Below are 23,051 nucleotides of genomic sequence, written 5' to 3' on the forward strand. Positions count from 1 at the left end.
AGCCTTGAAGAAGACAAGTCCGCTTCTCAAAACGCCAGCTCCAGCGACTCCCCGTGTTCACGAATTTTTAATCTCTTTCCAGTAAAGAGAAACGAGCTATCAGCAAACTGGCAGCAGCCACCCATGTATCACGTTTTAGCCGCTTTCACTTTGGATGGTGCATTTTTCACTTCGACGTTCGTCCCACTGCTCCAACGTGCTGTGCTCTCGTGTGCAGGCTGAAGGGCTGGCCCGTGTCTGGCGGCCATGACGAGGCGGGACCGCTGGTGGGCGGCCTGCTCGCTGCTGCCGCCGCTGCTGCTGCTCTTGTTGGCGGCGGCGCCCCCCTCGGTGCATGGCCTCTGGCCGTCGGCGCTCCGCCAGCAGCCCGGCTCGCCGGCGTCGTCGCCGTCGGGGGCCGCGGCACAGGAGCTGCGCCAGGCGCCCACGGCCAATGGCACGGCTAACAGCACCGTGCCGGAGAAGCCGGCCATCTTCACCGACCCGTCCACCGAGAGGTTCATCCACATGGCCGTCAACAGCTACACAGGACAGGTGAGTGTACCGTGACAGGAACGGAATAGGCATTCCTGTTCTGAACCTGCGAGATGCGGTTGCTGAAATGGTGCCGTTTGCTGCCATGATCCGTTAATATTACACGGCATAATAGGTCCAGTGCACGCCCCTTTAAAACAGCGGCGGGTTCCGTAGTCACTATTCAATTATCTATTAGAAATTAGCTGCATCGGAAAGCTGTAATGATGACTATTTCATATCAAAAAGCCTAAGTTTACCTGCATCCTGGTTGTAAATATTAGTATCAGGTTCACTTCTTTGTGAGTGTCCCCGTGTCATTGCGGCAAGACAAGAACTTTCCGATGCATTAGACTTGATAATCGCCCTTTGTCAAAACGAAGGGTTCTGGGACACTGGCTGAGTCCGTCCTCAGCACAGAGGGCTTTGAAAGCATTATTGCGTTTCTTGCGGACAACTGGTCTTAGAGACTAAACTTTAAGCAGTGTCATATCCTCTTTTTTTTTTCTTGCTTTTCTTGCTCTTCATTTTTTTTTTTTTTTTTGTAACATCTCTTTTCTATCATCTTTGATCCCCCTTCCCCCAGCATAGGGTAGCCAGCTGGTCTAAGAACCGGCTATTCCCTTGTCTTCCCGCTTGTTTTTTTCTTCCTTCCTTCCTTGTTTACATATTTTTTTCTTATTTTTGCTTTCTTACCTCTTTTCTGGAATCTTTGAATCTCATTCACCACCGCTGCAGAGTAGCATGTCAGCGGTTACATGCACGCCGGCAACAATCTGTTTTTCCAGTGAAGAGAATCTCTCTTTAAGTGAGGAATAAGTGACTGCGCCTGTTAGAGAGCATGCATAGTTCATTCAAAATTATCTCTGCGCGCTGCAGGTGTACATCGGTGCCGTGAACGCCATCTACCAGCTGTCGAGCAAGCTTGAGCTTCAGGCGCGAGCCGTCATGGGTCCCGAGAAGGACGACCCGGGCTGTCCCGTGACGCGCTTCTGCCCGTCCATCACGAAGAAGTACCACGACTATTACAACAAGGCGCTGGTTATCGACTACCCGCAGAGCCGGCTCATTGCGTGCGGCTCGCTCTTCCAGGGAGTGTGCACCGTGCACAGCCTGGAGAACATCACCAACTACCGGACGCCCGCCAACGAGTCCGTGGTGGCCAACAACGCGACCGCCTCGACGGTGGCCTTCATCGCCAACGGGCCCGAGCGGCTCTCTCGCATGCACGTCCTCTACGTGGGCGTCACGTTCACGGGCAACGGACCTTACAGGTCGGACGTGCCCGCGGTGTCGTCTCGAAGCCTGGACTTGAGCAACGACACCTTCTCGATCGCCGTGACGGGCGTCTCGACGGGCACCAAGGTGTTCGTGAACAGCCTCGCGCGCGAGGTGTACCCCATCACGTACGTGTTCGGCTTCAGCTCCCGCGGCTTCTCCTACTTCCTGACCAGTGCAGAAGCAGTTCACCGAGGAGCCCAAGCCGTACATCTCGAAGCTGGTGCGCATCTGTCAGAACGACGTGCACTACTACTCGTACACCGAGGTGGCGCTGGTGTGCCAGACGCCCGACGGCATCCACTACAACCTGGCGCAGGCGGCGTTCGTCGGCAAGCCGGGCTCCGAGCTGGCCGTCTCGCTCGGCATCACCGCCCAGGACGAAGTGCTGTTCGTGGTGTTCGCCAAGAGCCGCGACGAGACGGACGTGTACAACCGGCCCAGCCAGAAGTCGGCGCTGTGCGTGTACGCGCTCACCGCCGTGCACCGCAAGTTCACGCAGAACATCAACGACTGCTTCAACGGCCAGGGGGTGCGCGGACTGGACTTCATCAACCCCAGCAACCCGTGTCAGGACACGGTGAGCTCTTCTTTTTAAACTGCACTTTAGAGTCTTAATTTGTTCGCCTGACCGTCCCGTCGAATAGTTGGGTCATTGGCGTTTCCCTTATGTTCGTGAAATTCGAGTTGGCCACTTGTTTTCTTACCCGATTATGTATCTATGCTGGGATAAACAACACCCACGTTTACATGCGGTGACGACTCGGAAAAGCGTTCGTTCAGCTGTTCAGGACCATGTGGACCGATATGTCTTCCGTTTCGCCAGGTCGAGCCAGTTTATTTCTGCGCGTTGTTGCGTTTTGTTAAACATTTAACTTTAGCAGAGCCTTGCGTTATGGTTGCATTCGTATTATGCCCGCCTCAAATTCCCTTCCGTTCGTGCTTGATATGTGAATCAAGAAAACCAAAGATAAAAGCGAGAAAGCTTGTGCCTTATATAGTAAGCTTTCGCATAAAGTAAGCGGAACGGTAAGTGTCTTTCCTCGTTGCCGCTCATTTGCCAACGTAATGCGTCTTCCTCGAAGCAATCGCGATGCTCTTGAGGAGGGTAATTTCCTTGGACCTTGGATTATAAGAGCGGTGTTGTCGCGCGATCTTCTGAGGATGTGTTGTGTTTTTTTCCTTGTGATGTCCAGGTTGATGGACACTCCTTGACCTGAGTTGGAAAACGTAGTTGATCTCTTTCCTTCTTTCCTTTGTTCATCTGCCTGTCCCTTGTTGCGTTTCCGTTGCACGTCACTCCCGTAATCCGTTTCTGATGTGACCATCCAGGCAAGTGGTGGAGCCGCTCGTATACTTTCACTTCGTCATTCAAACCTCTCTCCATTCTTTTAAGGGAGACTTTTATGAGTTACAGATTTCGGTGGCGGCGTAGTTCGCGAAAAATCCAGGCGCCGGCGCGTATACAGAGATGCGGGTGTGCACAAATAAGGCCCTCGAAGGTGTGCCGGTCACCGGTGTTTTTCTCTGCGCCGTTTTCCAATAACTGATGCTCTCTCAGTCGGGGGGCTTGTCAGCGATCAGCCGTTTGTGACATGGCATTCTGGTACTTTATCGCGGTCCCTCGTCATTTTACGTTGCCTCATTTCATTAATTGTTGCCTTTAATCAATTGTTACCTTTAATTTAATTGCCTTTAATTGTCGCATTTTATTTCACGCATGGTCGTCGTTGTTGCCTGTAGCAACAGAAATGTTGCGTTGCTGAGCACGTCGGTGAAGGTCAAATTCCCGGCACGGAGGAAGGAAAAAGTTTGCAGGGAGCATTGCGCACTGCGATAGAAAGAAAAAAAAAATCGCAGTAAAATAGTACTTCAGTCACGCGCACGCCAAGCTTCCCTTGCCCCCATTTTCCCAGTAGGGGAAGGGATCCTAATATATTTCTTTCTTTCTTTTTTTTTCTACAAGAAAAGTTGTGGGCGACGTAAGTAGGGGACGTCGCCAGACCGACGCCTTGTCAGCGAACAGCTCGGGTCTTTGCGCTTAAGCAGCCCAGCCTCCTCCCCTCCCCCGAGTCTCTGTCTAATCCGGGTATACTGCAGAGCATCCACGCCACGCCCGCTAGCGAGCGGCTATAGAATGCCTTAAGGGTAAGAAGGGATATACGTTAACACACGTCGTATATATATGGTCTTACGGGCAACAACCGCTCACGAACGACAACGCCGTCGCAAGAAGAGGCTCCCAGTCCCAAAGCAAACACAAGAGAGAAGAGAGCTTCGCTGACGCGCTCGCTCCTTGACGCGTGGACGACGGCTCTGCGTGTGGCCAAGCCGAGTGGCAACAACATCGCTTGGCGCTTGCTCCAAGCTGTTTGCGAAGCCTGCGAGACGAGAGATATCGCTCGGGTCTTCCCGTGTACATATATATGTCGTTGCTTGTATATATACCGTAATAAGCAGCCACACCTCGCGAGGAAAAAAAAAAAAAAAGAAGCGACAACTGACGCTTCTTGAAATCCGCAAGACTCGCCGACTCCCTCGCCTGCTGACTGGCTCTTCTTACGTCACTGCTGTGTTGACATTGTCGTCAATATGTACTGTATATACAACGTTCGGGCTCCTGCGAGACGTGTGTGGTGCTTCCCTGTAGCCCATCTCACAGAATGTGTACGTTTAGGCCAACGACTCACGACGTCTTTGCGCTTATCTTTTCGACAGGGCTCCTTCGGGATTTGACGAGTTTGCTATATATGCTTGGCGTGTTGCACGCTTCGGGTACACGATCTAATTGTGCGGGACGGTTTGAGGGATCGATAAACCGCTAGCTGGCTATACGACGTGGTCAGCCGGAAAGATACTTTGTGTGTTAATGGACTTCAGTGGTGGCTGGTCGCCTCGCGATATTCCTTTTCGCTGACGTTTGGCTTCTTTTTCTGCTTTTTTTTTCTTTCTTTCTTTGCTTCCGGAACTCCATGTCCGCCGACTACGCCGTGTCGGGAATGTTGCTTCCTCTAGCGCGGTTTAGCGTTATCACTCTCCCTCCTTGGATACCGGACATGCGAGATATCAGGAAAATTTCTCTTACTGCCGTATGTATGTGCACGTCTATGCTTATCCGCAGAAAAAAAAAGTTGAAAAAACAAACGAACATGAGAACGAATGTTGTAGCGTCGTTGCTGCAGCATTTCGTTTAGCGGCTCGATTTCTCAAACGTGTATATTTCATTATTTTTTGTCCACTTTTTTTTTTCGTATAATCGAGGACTATAAAAGTTCGGTTAGCGACTCGAAATATAAGATGTGTCGAGCGCGTTTTTATTCCTAGTACTTCCTGAACCACCGCACACGTAGTCTCTCGCTTCGCTGTGTCCTCGGTTGCTAGGTTCATTTTTACAATATTTTGTTTCGTTACAATGTTTTGTCTCGAATGTCTCGTTCTTTACATTTGCCGCCGCGTGGACGAAACGTTGGGACGCTTGCAAACCGGAGAAAAATATCAGATGAACGAAAGCCGGAAAACTCTCGAAACTCGAGAGCGGGCTTCCACACAGCAGCCAGAAATCGACCAAAAAGGCGCACTGACACCGGTGCGTGAAACGCCTTGCGGCATTGCCTCTCCAAACGCAGGCCTCAGCGTGTTCCCCCATTCAAACATCTTTGTAATATTTCTTCTTCTTTTATCGTCCTTTCACCTGGTCTTTTCTTCACCTTGCTGCCGTTTTTTTTTTTCCCCACTCTGTCTATCCAGCGTTTTTTTGACATGCTGTTGGAGAAGACCGGCGGATTATTGGGCTTCTCCGTATACCTCCCGCGTTTGGCAGGAAAGCCCGATGTGCCGGCGTAAACCGAAACCGGTTTCTACTGGCCTTGGGAGGCGGGGAACGCCGAGGCTTTTGGTCTCTTCTTGTTCAGTGGGAGAGATGAGCAGACCAAACAGATATAGGGATGGTGGCGTTTTCCTCCTCTTTCCTCCCCGTCTTCTTTTATTTCTTCTTCATCTCTCTATTGCTCCTTCGATCTTTTTTCATCTTCTTTCTCCGATCCATGCCTCCTCTTCTCTCTGACCGGGGAGGAGGGCGAAAGAGAGACGGGTCGAGAAAGAGATCCCGTCGCTTGTGTTCGTTTATCGACGTCCAGCGCGCCGAGCAGCCATTGATTCCCGCTGCGAATCGGTTCTCCCGATTGTACGGTCACGCCCGCTCCAGCTGGCCCGCGTCGCCTGCCCCTCGCGCACCCCCCACGCTTCTGGTTGGGCCCTCATCGCTTCGGCCTGCACCGTTCTTTCTTTCTTCACTTCATTCTGCTTCGATGCTTGCTTCTTTCTTCATTGAGTGCGTTGCCTGAGAGCCAGAACAGCGCTGCTATGTCGACCAGCTTTTGTTAATTCTTATTCCTTCGCATCGATTGCTTTTGTTGACTTTCGGTGTCCTTAGCGGTTCAGGACTGCGTGGAGTGTTTCAGCCCTGTTGTGGAGGATACAGTGGGGAAGCGGGCGGGGGGAGGGGTCTTTTTCTTCTCGGAGATCGCTCGTGTCGTCCTGTAATTTTATTTACGTGAAGGGGGGAGTGATCGTTGCTTCGAGGCAACGCAATATTTCTCGTGTCTTCATTGCTTTGAGGGGGGATTAACGCTCGCGTGCGAATAAAGCCTGTATGTAAATTCCTGTTCATTGATTTTGCTCCATTGTCTTTCTTTCTCTTTCACTGTTCTCTCTCTCTTTCCTACAAGTTTGACCGTGCTGACAGGAAACCTCAAGACACAAGCATTCCTTTAAATGCTTTCGACTTCAGCACGGATTGCTCTCTATGGCACCATCACCAACTGCCAATACTCATGTCGTTGCGGAGCAGTATATCTTTAATAATTGTTGCTGTCTTTTCTTGTTATTTTGTACGGAAGCTGTTTAAGCGAATAGATTTGGAAATTCGTTACGTCACACTAACCTGCAGAGCACTGGAGGTTGGGGCATACTTCAAAACGTTTGATTTCCTTGGGGAATAACCAGTCTCTTCGCACCAATTGCATGAAAACTTAGCTTCTTTCGATGGAGGCGAAATGCTAGTGGCCCCTGTACTGTGCGATGTCAGTGCACGTTAAAAAGCATCAGATGGCCTAAATTTCCTGAGCCCTCCGTTACGGCATGCCTCGTAATCGTATCGTGGTTTTCACTCGTCAAACCCCACAAATTATTATAAAACTCAGCTTCGAAAAATAATTGAAACTTGACCAGGCTAAAATTACTGTTGCTACGTCGTCGCGTTCCTGCGAGGTTAAGGTCATTTTCAATGTTCTCTACGCGCCGAGGGGAATGTGGTAAAAGGGCGCCGCTAACGACCGCTTTCCACTCTCTCCGCAGTTCGCATAGCTATCTATACGTACACCTTCTATAACCTAGTCAGTCTGGGTGGCCTCCGCGCGCATTTGGCGACACGCCCGTCCGTTAATGACCGTGCAAAGTTTCCGTGGAATGTCGTCTACCTGCGCGGGGCCTGCCTCCCCCATTGGCGCACTTTACGCACGGCCCTGCCGAACTTGGAGAGTAAAATAAAAAGCAAGGAAAAACGAACAGCCGTGACTTGCTTCGTACGCACTTCGCTGCGAGGGGATCCGGGGGTCGGTCGCTCGTCGTTTTCGCTGAACGCGGCCAATTAAAAGAGTCCTTAAACTAGCGATGACCCGAATTTCGGGCTTCGTCCGCCGTAATTGCGACCCACATTCTGCTGGGGCAGCATTCCGCTTCGTCCTTATCGTTAATTATGAACTCCCTTTTGCAGTCCCTATTGTGTTTGTGCGTGCTGTTGGCCCCTTCCCACCCCCCTCCCCCCCATAGTGAAAAGCAATGTAAAATAGCGTGCGTGTGTTCGTGTGTGTGTTCGTACATTGTGCCTGCCTGCGACGGCTGGAAGAAACGACGCTGAAGTTCCGTATGAGAAGACACTGCGGCCTCGTGGATGTGTCTTTCCTTGAGCTCGGTGTTCGCTTTTGTTTCAAATGCGTTTAAGCCTGCTTTCCTGAGTTGTACGAACACCTTCCCGCAATTAGCACCTAGCTGGAGCGCGTAGACCGTAACTGAATTACTTCTACAGAGACACCGAAAATTTGTAATCAAGAAGCGTGAATGGAGGTGGTTCTAGATGTGAGTGTTATATTTTTCTTTTTTTTTTACGTGCTTGTGGTGGTTGTGGTTACGGCGCACAAGTGATCCCTCTTGTGTAGTTATCGCCTTCCCGTATACTGATAAGTATTTCTAGGTATATGCAATCTCTCACGTCGCCTTTCTGTCTCGATCGTTTCTGGTTTACGGGCAATGCTTATTCCACCCGAGACTAACAAGCCTCCTTTCTTTTCGTTGTTTGGCACTCATTACCTGCCCCCCCCCCCCCGCATTCGATAAATAACGCCCCCGGACATTGCCCCCTCTATTTCGTCCGACAGCAGTGCCACTCGAGCACCCCGACCAACGGGAGAGTGGAGAGAAAAGCAGGGTGCTATACTGCTGCAGCAATCGGCAAACCGCGCCGGATGACGTTTCCAAGTGTGCGAATGCTCGCGTCATTTCGTTTCCTCCCATTTCGCTGTCTGCACGCCATCTGTGGTCGTTCTTTTTCTCTGCAGCACCTTGGGTTTTCTTTTCTTTTTTTTGGACCTCGTCCTCTATTTCATGTTTGCCTTTGGCCAATATACCGGGCGCACGCGCAGTGCTGGTTGTGTGCCACGCCATATCACCGCTCAGCCGCCGCCGAACCTTTCTCCTCCACATCCTCTCGGTCCCGTCTCGTCCCGTCCGGTCTCGGCTGGGCGGCCAGCAGCCGGGCGAGGTCGTTAATTCGGCGTCGGCTGCGATCAATGGCCCCCGAAGTCGATCGGGCGAGACAAGCGGTTTGCGTTTGCGGGTTGGCCGCGGAGACCACCGCCTTCTCGTTCGCCTCGCCGCTCGCTCGCGCGACGGGCCGAACGTCTACACGCGTGCAGATCGAAAAAAAAAAAAAAAAAGAAAGAACGAAAATAAAAAATGAAGTAGCGAGTCTACGCTGAAACAAACCCCCCACACTCGCGGACGCAACAGCTCGGGTGCCGCGCCACCGTCGACCGCCAGGTCTCCTCCCACTGATTCCTTCTTTTCTGGCAACATTGCAGTTTTGCGAACTCTCGCATAGTTGTGGCCTGCTTTTTTTCTATTTTTATTTTCTTTATTTTCTATATGCCAAGCATTTTATAAGAAGTGAACGGAGGATTCCCTGCACTGTAGTATTGGTCCGTTTCCAGAATTGATTTTTCGACAGAAAATAATGAATGAAAATAATTGTAATGATGCAAAGGAAGACATCGTCATTAGGCGTCCACAGGCGAGTTCTTCCGAATCCACGAGTAACGCGCTACCTCGCATAAACCTCTCCGGTACGGTCCAGCTGCGGAAACGCGGTCTTTGTGCGTTTTTCATACTTACATCACGTGGTTCACTCAGCGGTCTGTCACACTGGTTGTCTGTCGCGTTTATGTAACGTGGTTTCATTTAGCGCGGGCACAGGCGCGCAGATACGTTTCTCAGTACCTCCACCCACGTCGCAGTCGACGAGATTCCTTCAACACACAGCAACACTTCATCGCCAGAGGGCGCCTGTCCCATGCCCAAACTCTCGGCTTTTCAGAGTGTCCCTCCGGCTGGCAATTTGAACCTCGACGCGGTCGCGATTTCGCGGGGTATCGAGAATGCAACGTGCCGTGCGCTCAGCCCGTCCGCGGGTTCGCAGGATGCCGCTGTGCGTGTTTTTAAGCGCAATCAAAAGATGGGGAGGGTACACGGGAGGTTGTGGTGCTGCTGGCGTTGTTCGCGCTCCTGCCTGTATCAAGAAAAATGGACGCTCGACGCGAAGCACGTGCGCGGTGTAGGGAAGAGGAAAGAGCCGGTAATCCAATAAAGGCGCTGCCCGCGTGTGTGTTTGTAGATAGCTAGCGTCGTCGTCGTCCTCAGTCGCTAGCGACGCCGCCGCCGCACGCGAGTGCTACGTCGTACACCCCCGACCGCGGTGTAGCCGCGCTAATTTCATTACAATGCCTTCTCGGTGCGCGCTCGCTCGTGTCGTTGCCTCGTTCTTCTGCCTTTCTTTTTGTTTCTCCCTCATCTTTCTTTGCTTTTTTCATCTCTCTGGCGGCGTACATGCAAAGAGCGACTTCGGCCGTCCGGTGCCGCCCGCGGACGCTGCAGGTTCTCCCGGGCAGCAGCGAACCGCGCTTTATTACATCGCCGCGCGTGGCGGCCCATCCATCGTTGCGTGTCCTCCATCCCTCCCCCACTCCCATCCGGGCTCGCGGACAGAGTAAACATAAGAGAGAGAGAGAGATCTGGACCCCGTGTTCGTGCGTGAGAGCGCATGCCACTTTTCCCGGGCGTCGGCACGCGACGGTGCGGAAGAGAAACAATCACAACGGGAAAACAGGCTGCCGACGAACCGCGCAGCTGGATTGCAGGAATATAAATAGAAAAACGATAATAAGAAAGAATGAGGAATCTGGGCGAAGAAGGACGAAGTCGCTAGCGTCGAGGCCGCGGGTAAGCGGGCCCTCGGCTTCGCGGCTCCTCGCCTGCTCGAAGAAGCTCGCATGTGTGGCGTTCGGGTTCATGTGTTTGTTGTTACGAAAGGAACATGTCGGATTAGCGGGGCGTCAGTAAGGGCTCGGCGCGTTATTTTACCCCTTTCGCGTTAGCACGCGCATACCGCCTTTTTCACAATGCCACTGCGCATGCGCCTTTCCCCGAGCAGAAAAGTCGCGAAACGCCTCTTGAGCTCGGAAGCTTCCGTTCTTGCACTACCGATTGTCCCGGCGCCCATCAAGACCCTACCAAAATTGCAGAGAGCAGCACAGGAAAATGAAAAGGGCGGATTGTATAAGTACAGAATCCTTCGTCGACATTCTTAACGCTGTAATATCCCTGTAATACTATTATTTTTTTTTCGCTGTGTCTGTTGTACGGCTGAAATTGTATCAATTCGGAACGCAGTAAGTTTTTATTGACGTGTGGGGATTACCACTTTTGTTCCCGCCATCGTATTGCCACGCGCGTTTCTTTATCACTTTTGCTATATTCGGTTTTCGGCCACAAAGACTGCCAGCAACGCTCAGCGCGAACCGCGCCTCATTGTTCGAGAACTTTCACGATCATTGTAGATCATTTTGTTAAGATTGCGCGCAAGACGCGCACACTCGAGCTTATTCTAGAAATTGCACAATAGCCAGCGATAACGCTGGAATATTCGACGGCACATGTTTAAATGCCGACGCGCTTCACCGCTGGTCAGTTGATCGACGGACGACGCCCTGTTCGCCGCTATCATCGTACAGCGTGTATTGCTGTAGTTCTAGTTCTCATTTTCCGGCCACAAGTTCGGCCAAATAAACAGTTCCATCCTGCAAACGCCGACTGCTGTCTTCGTCGACGTCACGACCACGTGACATCTTCGTCGACGTCACGACCACGTGACATCTGGTGGAGGTGCTGCTTCATGATCCGGACGCCACCGCGGAGCGCTGACCCAAGCCCAAGCCGCGGAGAAGACGACGCTACAGACAACCCGGATCGTCGTACCAGCCGCCGGCAAAAGGGACTACACCCAGAGTACGGGCTCCTTCCCGAAAACACCAGGCAGCCCAAGACCGTCACATCGACCGCCGAGACGATGACAGCCCCCATGCCGCCTACAACGGTCGTGATGCAACAGCCAAAGGAGCCACCGACTTTCCGTGGATCGTCGTTTGAAGACCCGGAGAGCTGGCTGGAGACGTACGAGCGAGTCGCCACCTTCAATCACTGGGACTCTGAAGAGAAGCTGCGCCACGTCTTCTTCTACCTAGAAGACGCCGCGAAGACGTGGTTCGAGAACCGTGAATCGAGCCTTCAAACCTGGGACCTCTTTCGGACGACGTTCCTCAATACATTCGCGAGCATCGTCCGCAAAGAAAAGGCTGCTGCTTTGCTGGAGACAAGAGCGCAGCTACCGAATGAGAGCGTCACCATTTACACGGAAGAGATGACGCGACTTTTCCGCCTGGCCGACGCTGCCATGCCTGAGGAAAAAAAGGTCCGCTTCCTTATGCGGGGAGTGAAACAAGACCTCTTCGCAGGACTGGTGCGGAACCCCCCGAAAACAGTCACCGAATTCCTCACCGAGGCCACAACTATCGAAAAGACACTTGACATGCGGACGAAACAATACAACCGCTCTCCGCTGGCTGCAACCTATTCCGAAGTGCACTCGCTGGCCACCGACGATTTGCGCGAAACGATCAGAGCGATTGTGCGGGAGGAGCTGCGCAAACTGTTACCTTCGCCGCAGCATCAAGTGGATTCAATCGCCGACGTTGTCCGCGAGGAAGTCCGGCAATCGCTTGGAATTCCCGAAGCACCGCAGGCTCAGCCGGAAGTCATGAACTATGCTGCTGCAGCCCGACGCAACGCCCCTCCTCCTCGCCCACGTCAAGACGCCGCGCCGCCGCAGCAGTTTCGCCGTCAGGCACCGCCGCCACCACAACCGTCGCCATACCGCCCGCCGACAGGACAACGCTGTGCCCCCCGAAAGACCGACGTTTGGCGTGCCCCTGACAACCGCCCGCTCTGCTACCACTGCGGGGAGGCCGGCCACACGTACCGACGCTGCCAGTACCGACAGATGGGGCTACGCGGATTCGCCGTCAACGCGCCGCGCCCGCGGCCAGGCGAACGGCCTCGCGACATCGAAGACTACCTCACCGGAACACAGTGGCAAGGACAACGACCTTCCCGCTCGCCGTCGCCCGGCCGCTACATGTCACCGCACCGCCGGCAGTACACTGGCCCAAACCGGGGCCGGTCGCCTAGCCCGTATCCGGAAAACTAAGGGCAGCAACCGATGGAGGTGCGGTTGCTGAACGACGAAATTCTGAAGATCCTCCGCCGTCGACGACGACGCCGCGACGAAGTTCCGAGCCCCCGCCGCACGCCGAACGACGTCCTGAAGACGAAGCTTTGCGACCGGAAGGAGACCTGACGACGCAACGCGGAAACAGCGGTGCAAACCGACGTAGCCGTGACCCGACGCCACGACGTAACCGCAACGCAAGACGGCGGACTAGCGACCTCGACGTTCTGATCGACGGCCACAATGTCACCGCTCTCGTCGACACTGGAGCCGACTATTCCGTTATCAGTGGGCCGTTCGCAGCAAAGTTGAAGAAAGTTAGGACTGCTTGGGAAGGCCCCGAGATCCGGACCGCTGGAGGCCATCTGATAACGCCGATCGGTGTCTGCACGGCGAGAGTCACCATCAAAAACCGGACTTATCCTGCGAGCTTTGTAATCCTACAAAACTGCTCCAGGAACGTGATACTTGGAATGGACTTCCTAAGTGACCACGGCGCCGTCATCGACCTGAGGTCTGAGTCGGTAACACTAACCTCAGACAAAGCGCTCCCGCCCCATACGACGCCAGGGAAGCATGCATTGAATGTGATAGAAGAGCAGGTGACCGTTCCGCCACGCTCCAGCGTCATTATCTCCGTCGGCACCGAAAAAACTGCGAACCTTGAAGGCGTCATCGAGGGCGATCAGCACCTACTCCTGAACCGTCAAATATGCGTCGCACGAGGTATAGCCGAGCTGCGTGACGGTAAAGCAAAGGCAGTGCTGACGAACTTCAGCCACGAATATCGGCACCTCAACATTGGAACGACGGTTGCCTACATCGACGAATGTGTAGCCGCCAGCAATGCTTTCGCCCTCTTCGATGCTGCCGAACCTGCTTCGACGAATAGAGGCCCCGAACCGGATTTTGACGTCAACCCGAGCCTTCCGAAGGTCAAGCAAGACCAGCTAAAAAACCTGCTCCTGCAATACAAGGACTGTTTCTCGTCGTCATCGCGGGTCCGACAAACGCCCCTTGCGAAGCACCGCATTATAACAGAAGAAAATTCTCGACCACTTCGTCAGAGCCCCTACAGAGTTTCGACGCGAGAACGTGAGGCCATAAAGAAACAAGTCGACGAAATGCTACGCGACGACATCATCCAGCCTTCAAAGAGTCCGTGGGCGTCACCCGTGGTGTTAGTGAAGAAGAAGGACGGGACACTGCGCTTCTGCGTTGATTATCGGCGCCTGAATAAAATCACGAAGAAGGACGTGTACCCCCTCCCACGGATAGACGACACCCTGGATCGACTTCACAACGCGACGTACTTTTCGTCGATGGACCTCAAGACCGGTTATTGGCAGATCGAAGTAGACGAAAGAGACCGAGAAAAGACCGCTTTTATAACACCCGATGGCCTCTTTGAGTTCAAGGTCATGCCTTTCGGTCTTTGCTCGGCACCTGCGACGTTCCAGCGCGTCATGGACACCGTACTGGCCGGATTGAAGTGGCAGACGTGCCTTGTGTATTTGGACGACGTCGTCGTGTTCTCCTCGACCTTCGACGAGCATCTCCGGCGGCTTGAGGCAGTACTTCAAGCAATCAAGACCTCCGGACTGACCCTGAAGCCAGAAAAGTGCCGATTCGCATACGACGAGCTCCTGTTTCTGGGTCATGTGATCAGCAAGTCTGGAGTGCGCCCAGACCCGCGGAAAACAGCTGCCATCGCCGACTTCGCCCCACCCACCGACAAGAAGGCCGTGCGCCGATTTCTCGGCTTATGCGCCTATTACAGACGATTCGTCAAAGACTTTTCACGGGTCGCCGAACCACTGACGCTTCTCACGAAGACTAACGTCGAATTCAGGTGGCAAACAGCGCAAGTCCAAGCATTTCATGAACTCAAACGATGCCTGCAGACACCTCCGATACTTGCGCATTTCGACGAATACGCCGATACGGAGATTCACACCGATGCAAGCAGCGTAGGACTCGGCGCCGTCCTTGTGCAGCGGACGGGTGGACTGGAAAGGGTTATCAGTTATGCTAGCCGGTCGCTGTCTAAGGCAGAGGCGAACTATTCCACAACAGAAAAGGAGTGCCTCGCCATCATCTGGGCTACGTCAAAGTTTCGCCCCTACCTCCACGGCAGGCCCTTCAAAGTTGTGAGCGACCATCACGCCTTGTGTTGGCTAGCTAACTTGAAGGACCCTTCAGGTCGCCTTGCACGGTGGAGCCTAAGACTTCAAGAGTTTGACATTACCGTCGTGTACAAGTCCGGAAGGAAACACTCCGACGCCGACTGCCTGTCTCGTGCCCCTGTCGACCCACCACCGCCCGACGACCCGGATGATGACAGCTTCTTGGGAGCCATAAGTGCCGACGACCTCGCCGAACGACAGCGAGCCGACCCGGAACTGAATGGCCTTGTGGATTATCTCGAGGGCAGGACCACCGTCGTTCCGAAGGTATTCACGCGGGGACTGACGTCGTTTTTCTTGCGCAACGGTGTTCTCCTAAAGAAGAACTTCTCACCGCTTCGAGCCGATTGCCTTCTCGTGGTACCCTCGACATTGCGGCCAGAGGTCCTCCAGGCTCTACACGACGACCCGACGTCTGGACACCTGGGTGTTTCTCGCACGCTAGCAAGAATACAGGAGAAGTACTACTGGCCGCGCCTTTCCGCCGACGTCACCCGTTACGTAAAAACCTGCCGGGACTGCCAGCGACGCAAGACACCACCCACTAGGCCAGCCGGACTTCTACAGCCTATCGAGCCACCTCGACGGCCGTTCCAGCAAATCGGGATGGACTTACTGGGGCCGTTCCCGATGTCCAATACCGGAAACAAGTGGATCGTCGTGGCGACTGACTACCTCACCCGCTACGCCGAGACAAAGGCCTTGCCCAAAGGCAGTGCCGCCGAGGTAGCCAAGTTCTTCGTGGAGCACATCGTCTTGCGTCATGGCGCCCCAGAAGTCCTCATAACAGACAGAGGTACCGCCTTTACTGCGGACCTAACTCAGGCGATCTTCAAGTACAGCGAGACGAGCCACCGCCGCACCACCGCTTACCACCCGCAAACCAATGGCCTCACCGAGCGTCTAAATAAGACCATCGCCGACATGCTGGCCATGTACGTCGACGTCGAACACAAGACATGGGACGCCATCCTTCCGTACGTGACCTTCGCGTACAATACGGCCGTACAAGAAACGACACAGATGACGCCATACAAGTTGGTCTACGGACGGAGCCCGGCGACGACGCTCGACGCCATGCTACCGAACGTCACTGACGAAGAAAATCTTGACGCCGCCGCTTACTTACAACGTGCCGAAGAAGCTCGACAGCTCGCCCGCCTGCGCATCAAGACCCAGCAGAACACCGACAGCCGTCGCTACAATCTTCGACGACGCTTCGTGGAGTACCAGCCCGGCGACCGTGTCTGGGTCTGGACACCAATACGACGACGCGGACTGAGCGAGAAGCTTCTGCGTCGATACTTCGGACCGTACAGGGTACTTCGACGTCTCGGCGCACTCGACTACGAGGTTGTCCCCGACGGCATCACGAACTCTCAGAGGCGCCGAGCTCGACCCGAGGTCGTGCATGTGGTGCGCCTTAAACCGTACTATGCACGTTAAACGCACCAGAGGACTCTAATGTTTGCTTTCTTTATTAGTTTTCTTTAGTATTGCATGTATTCATGTTCTGTTTTTAAGCATCGGGACGATGCTTTTTCAGAGGGGGGCATTGCCACGCGCGTTTCTTTATCACTTTTGCTATATTCGGTTTTCGGCCACAAAGACTGCCAGCAACGCTCAGCGCGAACCGCGCCTCATTGTTCGAGAAATTTCACGATCATTGTAGATCATTTTGTTAAGATTGCGCGCAAGACGCGCACACTCGAGCTTATTCTAGAAATTGCACAATAGCCAGCGATAACGCTGGAATATTCGACGGCACATGTTTAAATGCCGACGCGCTTCACCGCTGGTCAGTTGATCGACGGACGACGCCCTGTTCGCCGCTATCATCGTACAGCGTGTATTGCTGTAGTTCTAGTTCTCATTTTCCGGCCACAAGTTCGGCCAAATAAACAGTTCCATCCTGCAAACGCCGACTGCTGTCTTCGTCGACGTCACGACCACGTGACATCTTCGTCGACGTCACGACCACGTGACAGTATAGACTCCCGCGCGGAGGCTGTTAAGTGCACGAAGCCGCAGCGAGAGTTCTCTTCTGCTCTTTGTGGACGATTCACGTATGCTGCCGCATAAGCTCACACGTATTATGTGTTTCTTACGCACCGATATTATAAAACGCGCAGTAACTCCGCGTTATTACTTTAACAATGCTAAAGGAAAATGTAAGCGAGTTACCGGGCTTTACCGAGAACGTTCTTGGCGTTAGGCTATACCTCTAAGCAAGTCTTGGTATACGATATGCCAGCAGTTTGCAAGGTCACACTTGCCTTCAAAAAAGGAGGGATTCCGATAGCAAAGGACCGTATTTTCGGCCCCCCCAGCCGTGAGCGTACACATGGCGAACTGCACCACCTAAGAAACATTCATGTTCGCACATCGTCGCTTCTGTTTATTTCTTCTTTGACCCGGTTGTTTAACATTTGTAAATAGTGTTCGATTCCTGATCCCTTAAAAACAGACCTGCATGGCCGCTGTTTTTCAAATCATTCTTAACAACTATACAATTACCTCTACTTTTTTTTTTTTCCTTTGCGTGGTCTGCATTGTCTTCGTTCAACCATGCAGTGTTTAGTTTTCATGCGCACTTGCGCAGAGTCTGACTGACTTGCAGACTTGGGGGCTGCAAATAGTGTGCTTACTTGTTCCTGATGTTCCATTTGGAGTGTCAATGCAACAAAATTACGAGCACTGTAGATTTAAACATCATTTTGTAGCACTTGTGAGAAACGACCATACAACTTGTTCCAGAACTATATTCGAAATGTGTTTGATATTCGAATCGACTCGGTCTCAATATCGCCATTCGGGCTCCCCTTCAAATAGGTGGGCTTCAACGACCTCAAGTCAAAGTTTATTTGGAGCCATCTACTGTAACGTCAGTTTCGTAGCTCAGTCCTGCGTTGTTGCTTTTGAACTTCAAACCAGTCGAATCAACATAGAACAGCCGATTGGTTCCGCATACACTGCTGCTCATCAGAAGTTTCCAAGCGCGTCAGACAACGCGCATACTGCGGCAGAAGCGCACACGCCATTCATTGCGCTTTGTTGTGCTTTGCAGCGTGTGACATTACGCGGCGGCGTGCTCCCCCGACAAGAGGTCGTCGAGCATCGCTTCGTCTTGCGCGCGCATCCGAGCGTGCTAATTGCGTTGGAGGCTCTCCTCGCTGCCTGGCTGGCTTCGTTGCTGCTGTTCCTTTTTGCTGCCTACTTTCTTCTGCTGCTGCTGCAATGCCTGCACGACCGTACACCGTGGCGGCCGAACCGAAAATTAATACCCGCCGATCGTGCCCGCGACAGCGCCGTTGTGTATGGCCGCTGCCTCTTGCCCGGCAACGTTGCGCTCTCCTGAATCGTGTGCCGTGTGTACACGGGCCTGGATTTCGCTTGTCCTTTGTTTTGTCGTATCTGACTTGCGTGATCCTATTATTTCTCGTTGTTTCGTTCTGCGTTTTCTTTTTCTCCCCGCCTGCTGTGTCACGGTTCGCAAGCCCGACCTCTTCGCTTAATTCCGTTGTTTACCGTGTACGCGACGTCCTAGCTGTCAGTGGCGTTCCGTGGCGGATTGTGAGGTAGCGGGCTCGATTCCCGTGTGGCCACTGTGGCAGCAGTTTGACCGGAGGCAGTGTATACGAAACGGTCCAGCTCTATGACAATAGGCCGTCATTCCATGGCGTGGATTGATTGATTGATTGATTGATTGATTGATTGATTGATTGATTGATTGATTCATTCATTCATTCATTCATTCATTCATTCATTCATTCATTCGCGCTTTCGTTCGTTTGATTAACAGACAAATCAACAAGTCACTTCATCACGTTTCTTTTTCTACCATTTCGTTGTCATCGTCTCGCGATATGCGTCCGCACCGGTCATGCCGTCATATATATTTAGAGTTCTGATGAGTAAAGGAAAATTCATTATATACGGTGCAACCTCTAGGCTGCATTTCGCGTTTCTCGCAATACGGACGAATGTCTCGGCTGTGCAGCCGCGTAGGCTTCTATAATCGCAAGCAGCCTCCACTGATTAATTATGACAGCGACGGCAGCCTTCCGTCCAAGTTTCGGGTCGCTCAGTGCTGCAGGGATGAAAGCTCCGCTTCGTGCATTTAGTTTCTCATTCACCAAACCCCGCTGTCTCTGAGGAAACGTCTTGCAGCGCGCAGCTTATCGAGGCCAGTAACATTTGAGAAATGAAATCCTATAATTGTATTCCAGCCTTCCCACTGCGCGTGGAGGGGACGAGGAGCTTTGCATAACGGAGAGAGGGAAAAAAAGAGGGCAATCATTCCGACCCTACTCGAGTAGAGTCGAGATTAACTGCCGAAAGTACTGAATTATAAAAGGAGGGATGAGCGACGTGGAGGAGGGCAAGGGAGCTCAGAGGACTAACGACCTCCTTATTTGAGACAGTATGAGGCCGAGATTGCTCGCCGTTTCCCGGGGCAACCGCTCGCATTCCTTTGGTCGATCATGGCTGACAGGCCTCCTTCCATTTCGGTCTCGCGGCGTAGCTACACGACGATGCGCTTTTTTTTTTTCCACAATGCACGCCGAAGATATGCCAACGAGAGATGTATGCACAGAGCCGGTCGCTTTAATTGACGGTGGATCCCGAGTTCCTGCGAAACCACCACCACCGTCGTCGGCATGATCGAAGTATAGATTTTAGAAGCTTGCCCTGTAGAGGTAAATGTGGCTGGCCATCTCTCTAGGCTTATTAAAGAAGGATGGGCGCTTTAATTAGCGCGAATGCGGACGTTCAGTTGGGTCGGCTTATTGACGATGTTTGGCTCAAGGTGATTGGGGTTGTCGTTTTGAGAACGCTACGGCAGTGCTATGTATGCTGCGGAGAAGAGCGCTGAGCTTTGAAGATCGCGAATAACCGGGCATGGAAACAGTGGTACTGCTTCCTCGTCTTCAGCATAGCCTTACTTGCAGTTTTCCATACACTTGTAGGCGCTGCCGTATCGCTCGAAAACGACCACCTGAATATGCGGTAAAGTTCACAGTTGGACAGTTACTGTCTTGAGCAATATGAGCTGGAACACCGAATTTATGTTTAATCAACGGTTACTTGTAATGTACCGATGTCATTGGGACAATTGCCAGAGGTACCTTTCCGCTCGGGCATTTAGTATGGTGCGCAAAAATTTAGTATTGTGAGCACTTTTGCGCTTGCCAGCTGCTTTTAACTGCCATGGCATTTAGAAGGTAATTTCAGTGTTACATATCATATCGCTCATATGTCCTTTGAACGGCCGCGGCGCCGTAGCCTAATTTTTGGGGAGTGAAGTCTCCTTGGCATGCTCTTTTCTTATTCTTTTTTTTTTTTAGATTAAAAAAAATCTGAGTAGTTGTCGTCATTTCTTGGCGACGGCTACCCCTTTCCGCTTTGGTTTTAGGATTAAAAACAAAAAGATGAAAAGGAAGAAAGACTCTGTACATACTGTACAGGACATACTGTACAGTCCTGCACTTGGTGATTTCAAAAGTTTTCGTTTTCACACAATAAACGTACAACAACGGTGCACAGTTTCGACGTATAGTTCGCTCAGTATTCATAAAAAAAACAGTAGTGTCTTCAACAAAACATTGGAGCACTTTGATTGCTTTGTGATTTATCCCTTATGGCCATGGCCGTGCTCTTTGCGGTTCTGTGCGGACGGGCCTGGCGGGAACATGCGTCCCTGCCCAGAACCGCCAAGAACGGATAGCGCGGACCACATACAACGACCGGTTCCTGCGGCTGCGCGTAGGGCGCGCGGAGGGGGTAGCTTGCGCGCGGCCGTTTGCACACGCTCTGTCGGGCATTTGCTCCTCGCGGAGCGCAAATGGGCTCTCCGGAAGTACGCCGGCCGACGGCTCGTTTCATCGATCCGCCAGAACGGCCACGCACGCGGACACCGCACGCCTCGCTCGCTCGCTCTCCCCGGTCACTTGCAGCGCGCGTGGATGCTATATACAGCTCCGTGCAGCACGGCAAAAGATACAAGTGTAGCATCAACCAATCGGGAAAGAGAGGACCGACACAACGTATTCTCCAGGGAGTATAGCAACAAAGCGTCCGCGGCTCATATTACGTGCCGCTAATGTCTCTGCGGTACTTCTTACTTTCTATACCTTATCTGTCTTTCTTTCCCAAGCTGTATAGCGCTCGTGATGCGGCATAATTAGTCTTCTAAGTAGCGTTGACAAACTCACGGGGTTGCACCATCGGACCAGATTGGAAGGACTTCGTTTACAAGGTTGCTGCACCCCCTGGCTACGTCACGGAAAGCCCATTCAGTGCATTGTATTGCGTGCCTTGAGCGCCATGATGCTCTTTGTCTCGCCTAGACTATACCCGGCTGCAGGAAACACCGCTCACTCCGCACCAGTTGAAGGTCGATAAAGCCGCACCTGCAGTGTTCGTTGTCAGCTTCGCACGTACTAGCTACAGTGATCGTGGGGTTGAGCCCTTTAGCTTCCTCACACTATCGGCTGAGGCGATAGGTAGTCTTCGCCGCGCTGCACGGAGTTGGCTGGACGGATTACACAACCCTATGGCAGCTTGTTGTAAGCACCTTGCCACCCGATTCCCATGATGATTCGAAGCCCCTTTCGATGGTGTGTGGCCACACGTATAGCACCGTAAACGAGCCTTCTGTAATGCCCGAATTTCCGGACTCCTGCCCTCTCTGTGACTATGCAACGGCACTTGCGTGGCCGTAACTACAGAGCGCGAAAGTGTGCCGCGGTGACAGAGCAACAGGGGCACTGACAAAATGGTATCTAATATAGATAAGTATAACACACACACACGCACGCACGCACACACACGCACGCACACCACACACACACACACACACACACACACACACACACACACACACACACACACACACATAACGCAACCGTTACCCAGGGTAGCGCGCGCGCATTAGATGGGCAATATATGGCCCGCACGTGACGTCACGAACGCCATGTTGGGTCACCCGCACCACACAGCTTGCGCAGCACTCCGGGAATGAAGTTGGAGGTTGCGAGTCTGGTTAAAGGCCAGCTTATCGACGTGATATTGTGAGTCCCCAATCGCGTACCGCCACTCATCAGGGCACCAGTTTATCCGCGTACGGTCTCTTGCCTATAGGGCATTTACCGTAGACCAGAAAAAGGCATTGGTGGCTTCCACGCGGGCACATGCCTTGGAGCATCGAGCTTTACGCGTTTCTTCTTCCACAACTTGACTGTGTGCCTTATTCTGTGTGACTGTGTGCTTGACTGTGGTCGAAATGTCCGGATCCCTCCACTACGGCGTCCCGTATAATCATATCGTGCTTTTGGAACGTAAAAATCGAACAATTATTATTAGTTCTGCCATAATACGTCTTACGTGCTACGGATACCCAATCGCAACACCGCAAAGCAGATACCTTTTTTTGGCAACATGGAACTGGGCGACACATCCTTGAGCCAGCTAGCTCCTGTGCTCGAGCTGTGGTCGTCGTTAGTCGCACGAAGTGGTGCCATTCCCGCTGCAGGGTGACCCCTTTGCGCAAGTACCGTATACATCGCGCAATCAAAAGCGGCTCTCCTTGTCTCTGCCCGCGTGCGGAACGGCGGGAGATGCGGTCTCTGTTGTGCGCGACCGGGCTATTGTGCGCCGCCGGCATGAAACAACGGCGCCTCCTGCGAAGCTGTACAGAAGCGACGCGAATGATGCCGAATTGTCACGGGGACGTCCCACGTGCCGCTGCAAATTGCAGGAGTACCGTGGCTCTCTCATTCTCTGTGGCCTCCGGGTATTATGGGCATGGAGGAAATGAACACTAGGAGGGAGTGCCTCGTGACAGTCTTAAGTTCATACTTAGTACTGTGCAGGGCTCACAGAAAAGATGAAGGTCGAAAGAAGTGCACATGACATGCGCTGCCATGTGCACTTTTTTCGTCCTTCGGCTCTTTTGTGGCCGCTGCACAGTCTTAAGTATGAATCCATACCAACTAGCCCAGTTTTACATTCTAAGACAATCTTCAAGCCTAGTCATGAAAATTTTTAAGGGACAAATAAATAAATAGCCCCTGGTAATGTGATAGGCAACACTATATTGGTCGGCTTGCTTTAGAAGCGTGTACTGCGGTCGCTATATACGAAAGCCTAATCCTACCCAAAAGGCACCGCGCGCTAAT

General features: G+C 52.6%; 1 protein-coding gene across 1 annotated transcript in view; it reads left to right on the plus strand.

The window, feature by feature from the left end:
- The first annotated feature begins 217 nt into the window (after window positions 1-217).
- The window catches only part of LOC119396537 (plexin-A4-like), a 93,031-nt gene continuing 70,197 nt past the window's right edge, over window positions 218-23,051 (plus strand). The window contains 3 exon segments of the mRNA XM_037663792.2: window positions 218-534; window positions 1,393-1,965; window positions 1,967-2,371. Coding sequence (XP_037519720.1) covers window positions 247-534; window positions 1,393-1,965; window positions 1,967-2,371 — 1,266 coding nt within the window. The 5' untranslated portion in view covers window positions 218-246.

The sequence above is a fragment of the Rhipicephalus sanguineus genome, chromosome 6 (assembly GCF_013339695.2).
Source record: "Rhipicephalus sanguineus isolate Rsan-2018 chromosome 6, BIME_Rsan_1.4, whole genome shotgun sequence".
Classification (NCBI taxonomy): Eukaryota; Metazoa; Arthropoda; class Arachnida; order Ixodida; family Ixodidae; genus Rhipicephalus; species Rhipicephalus sanguineus.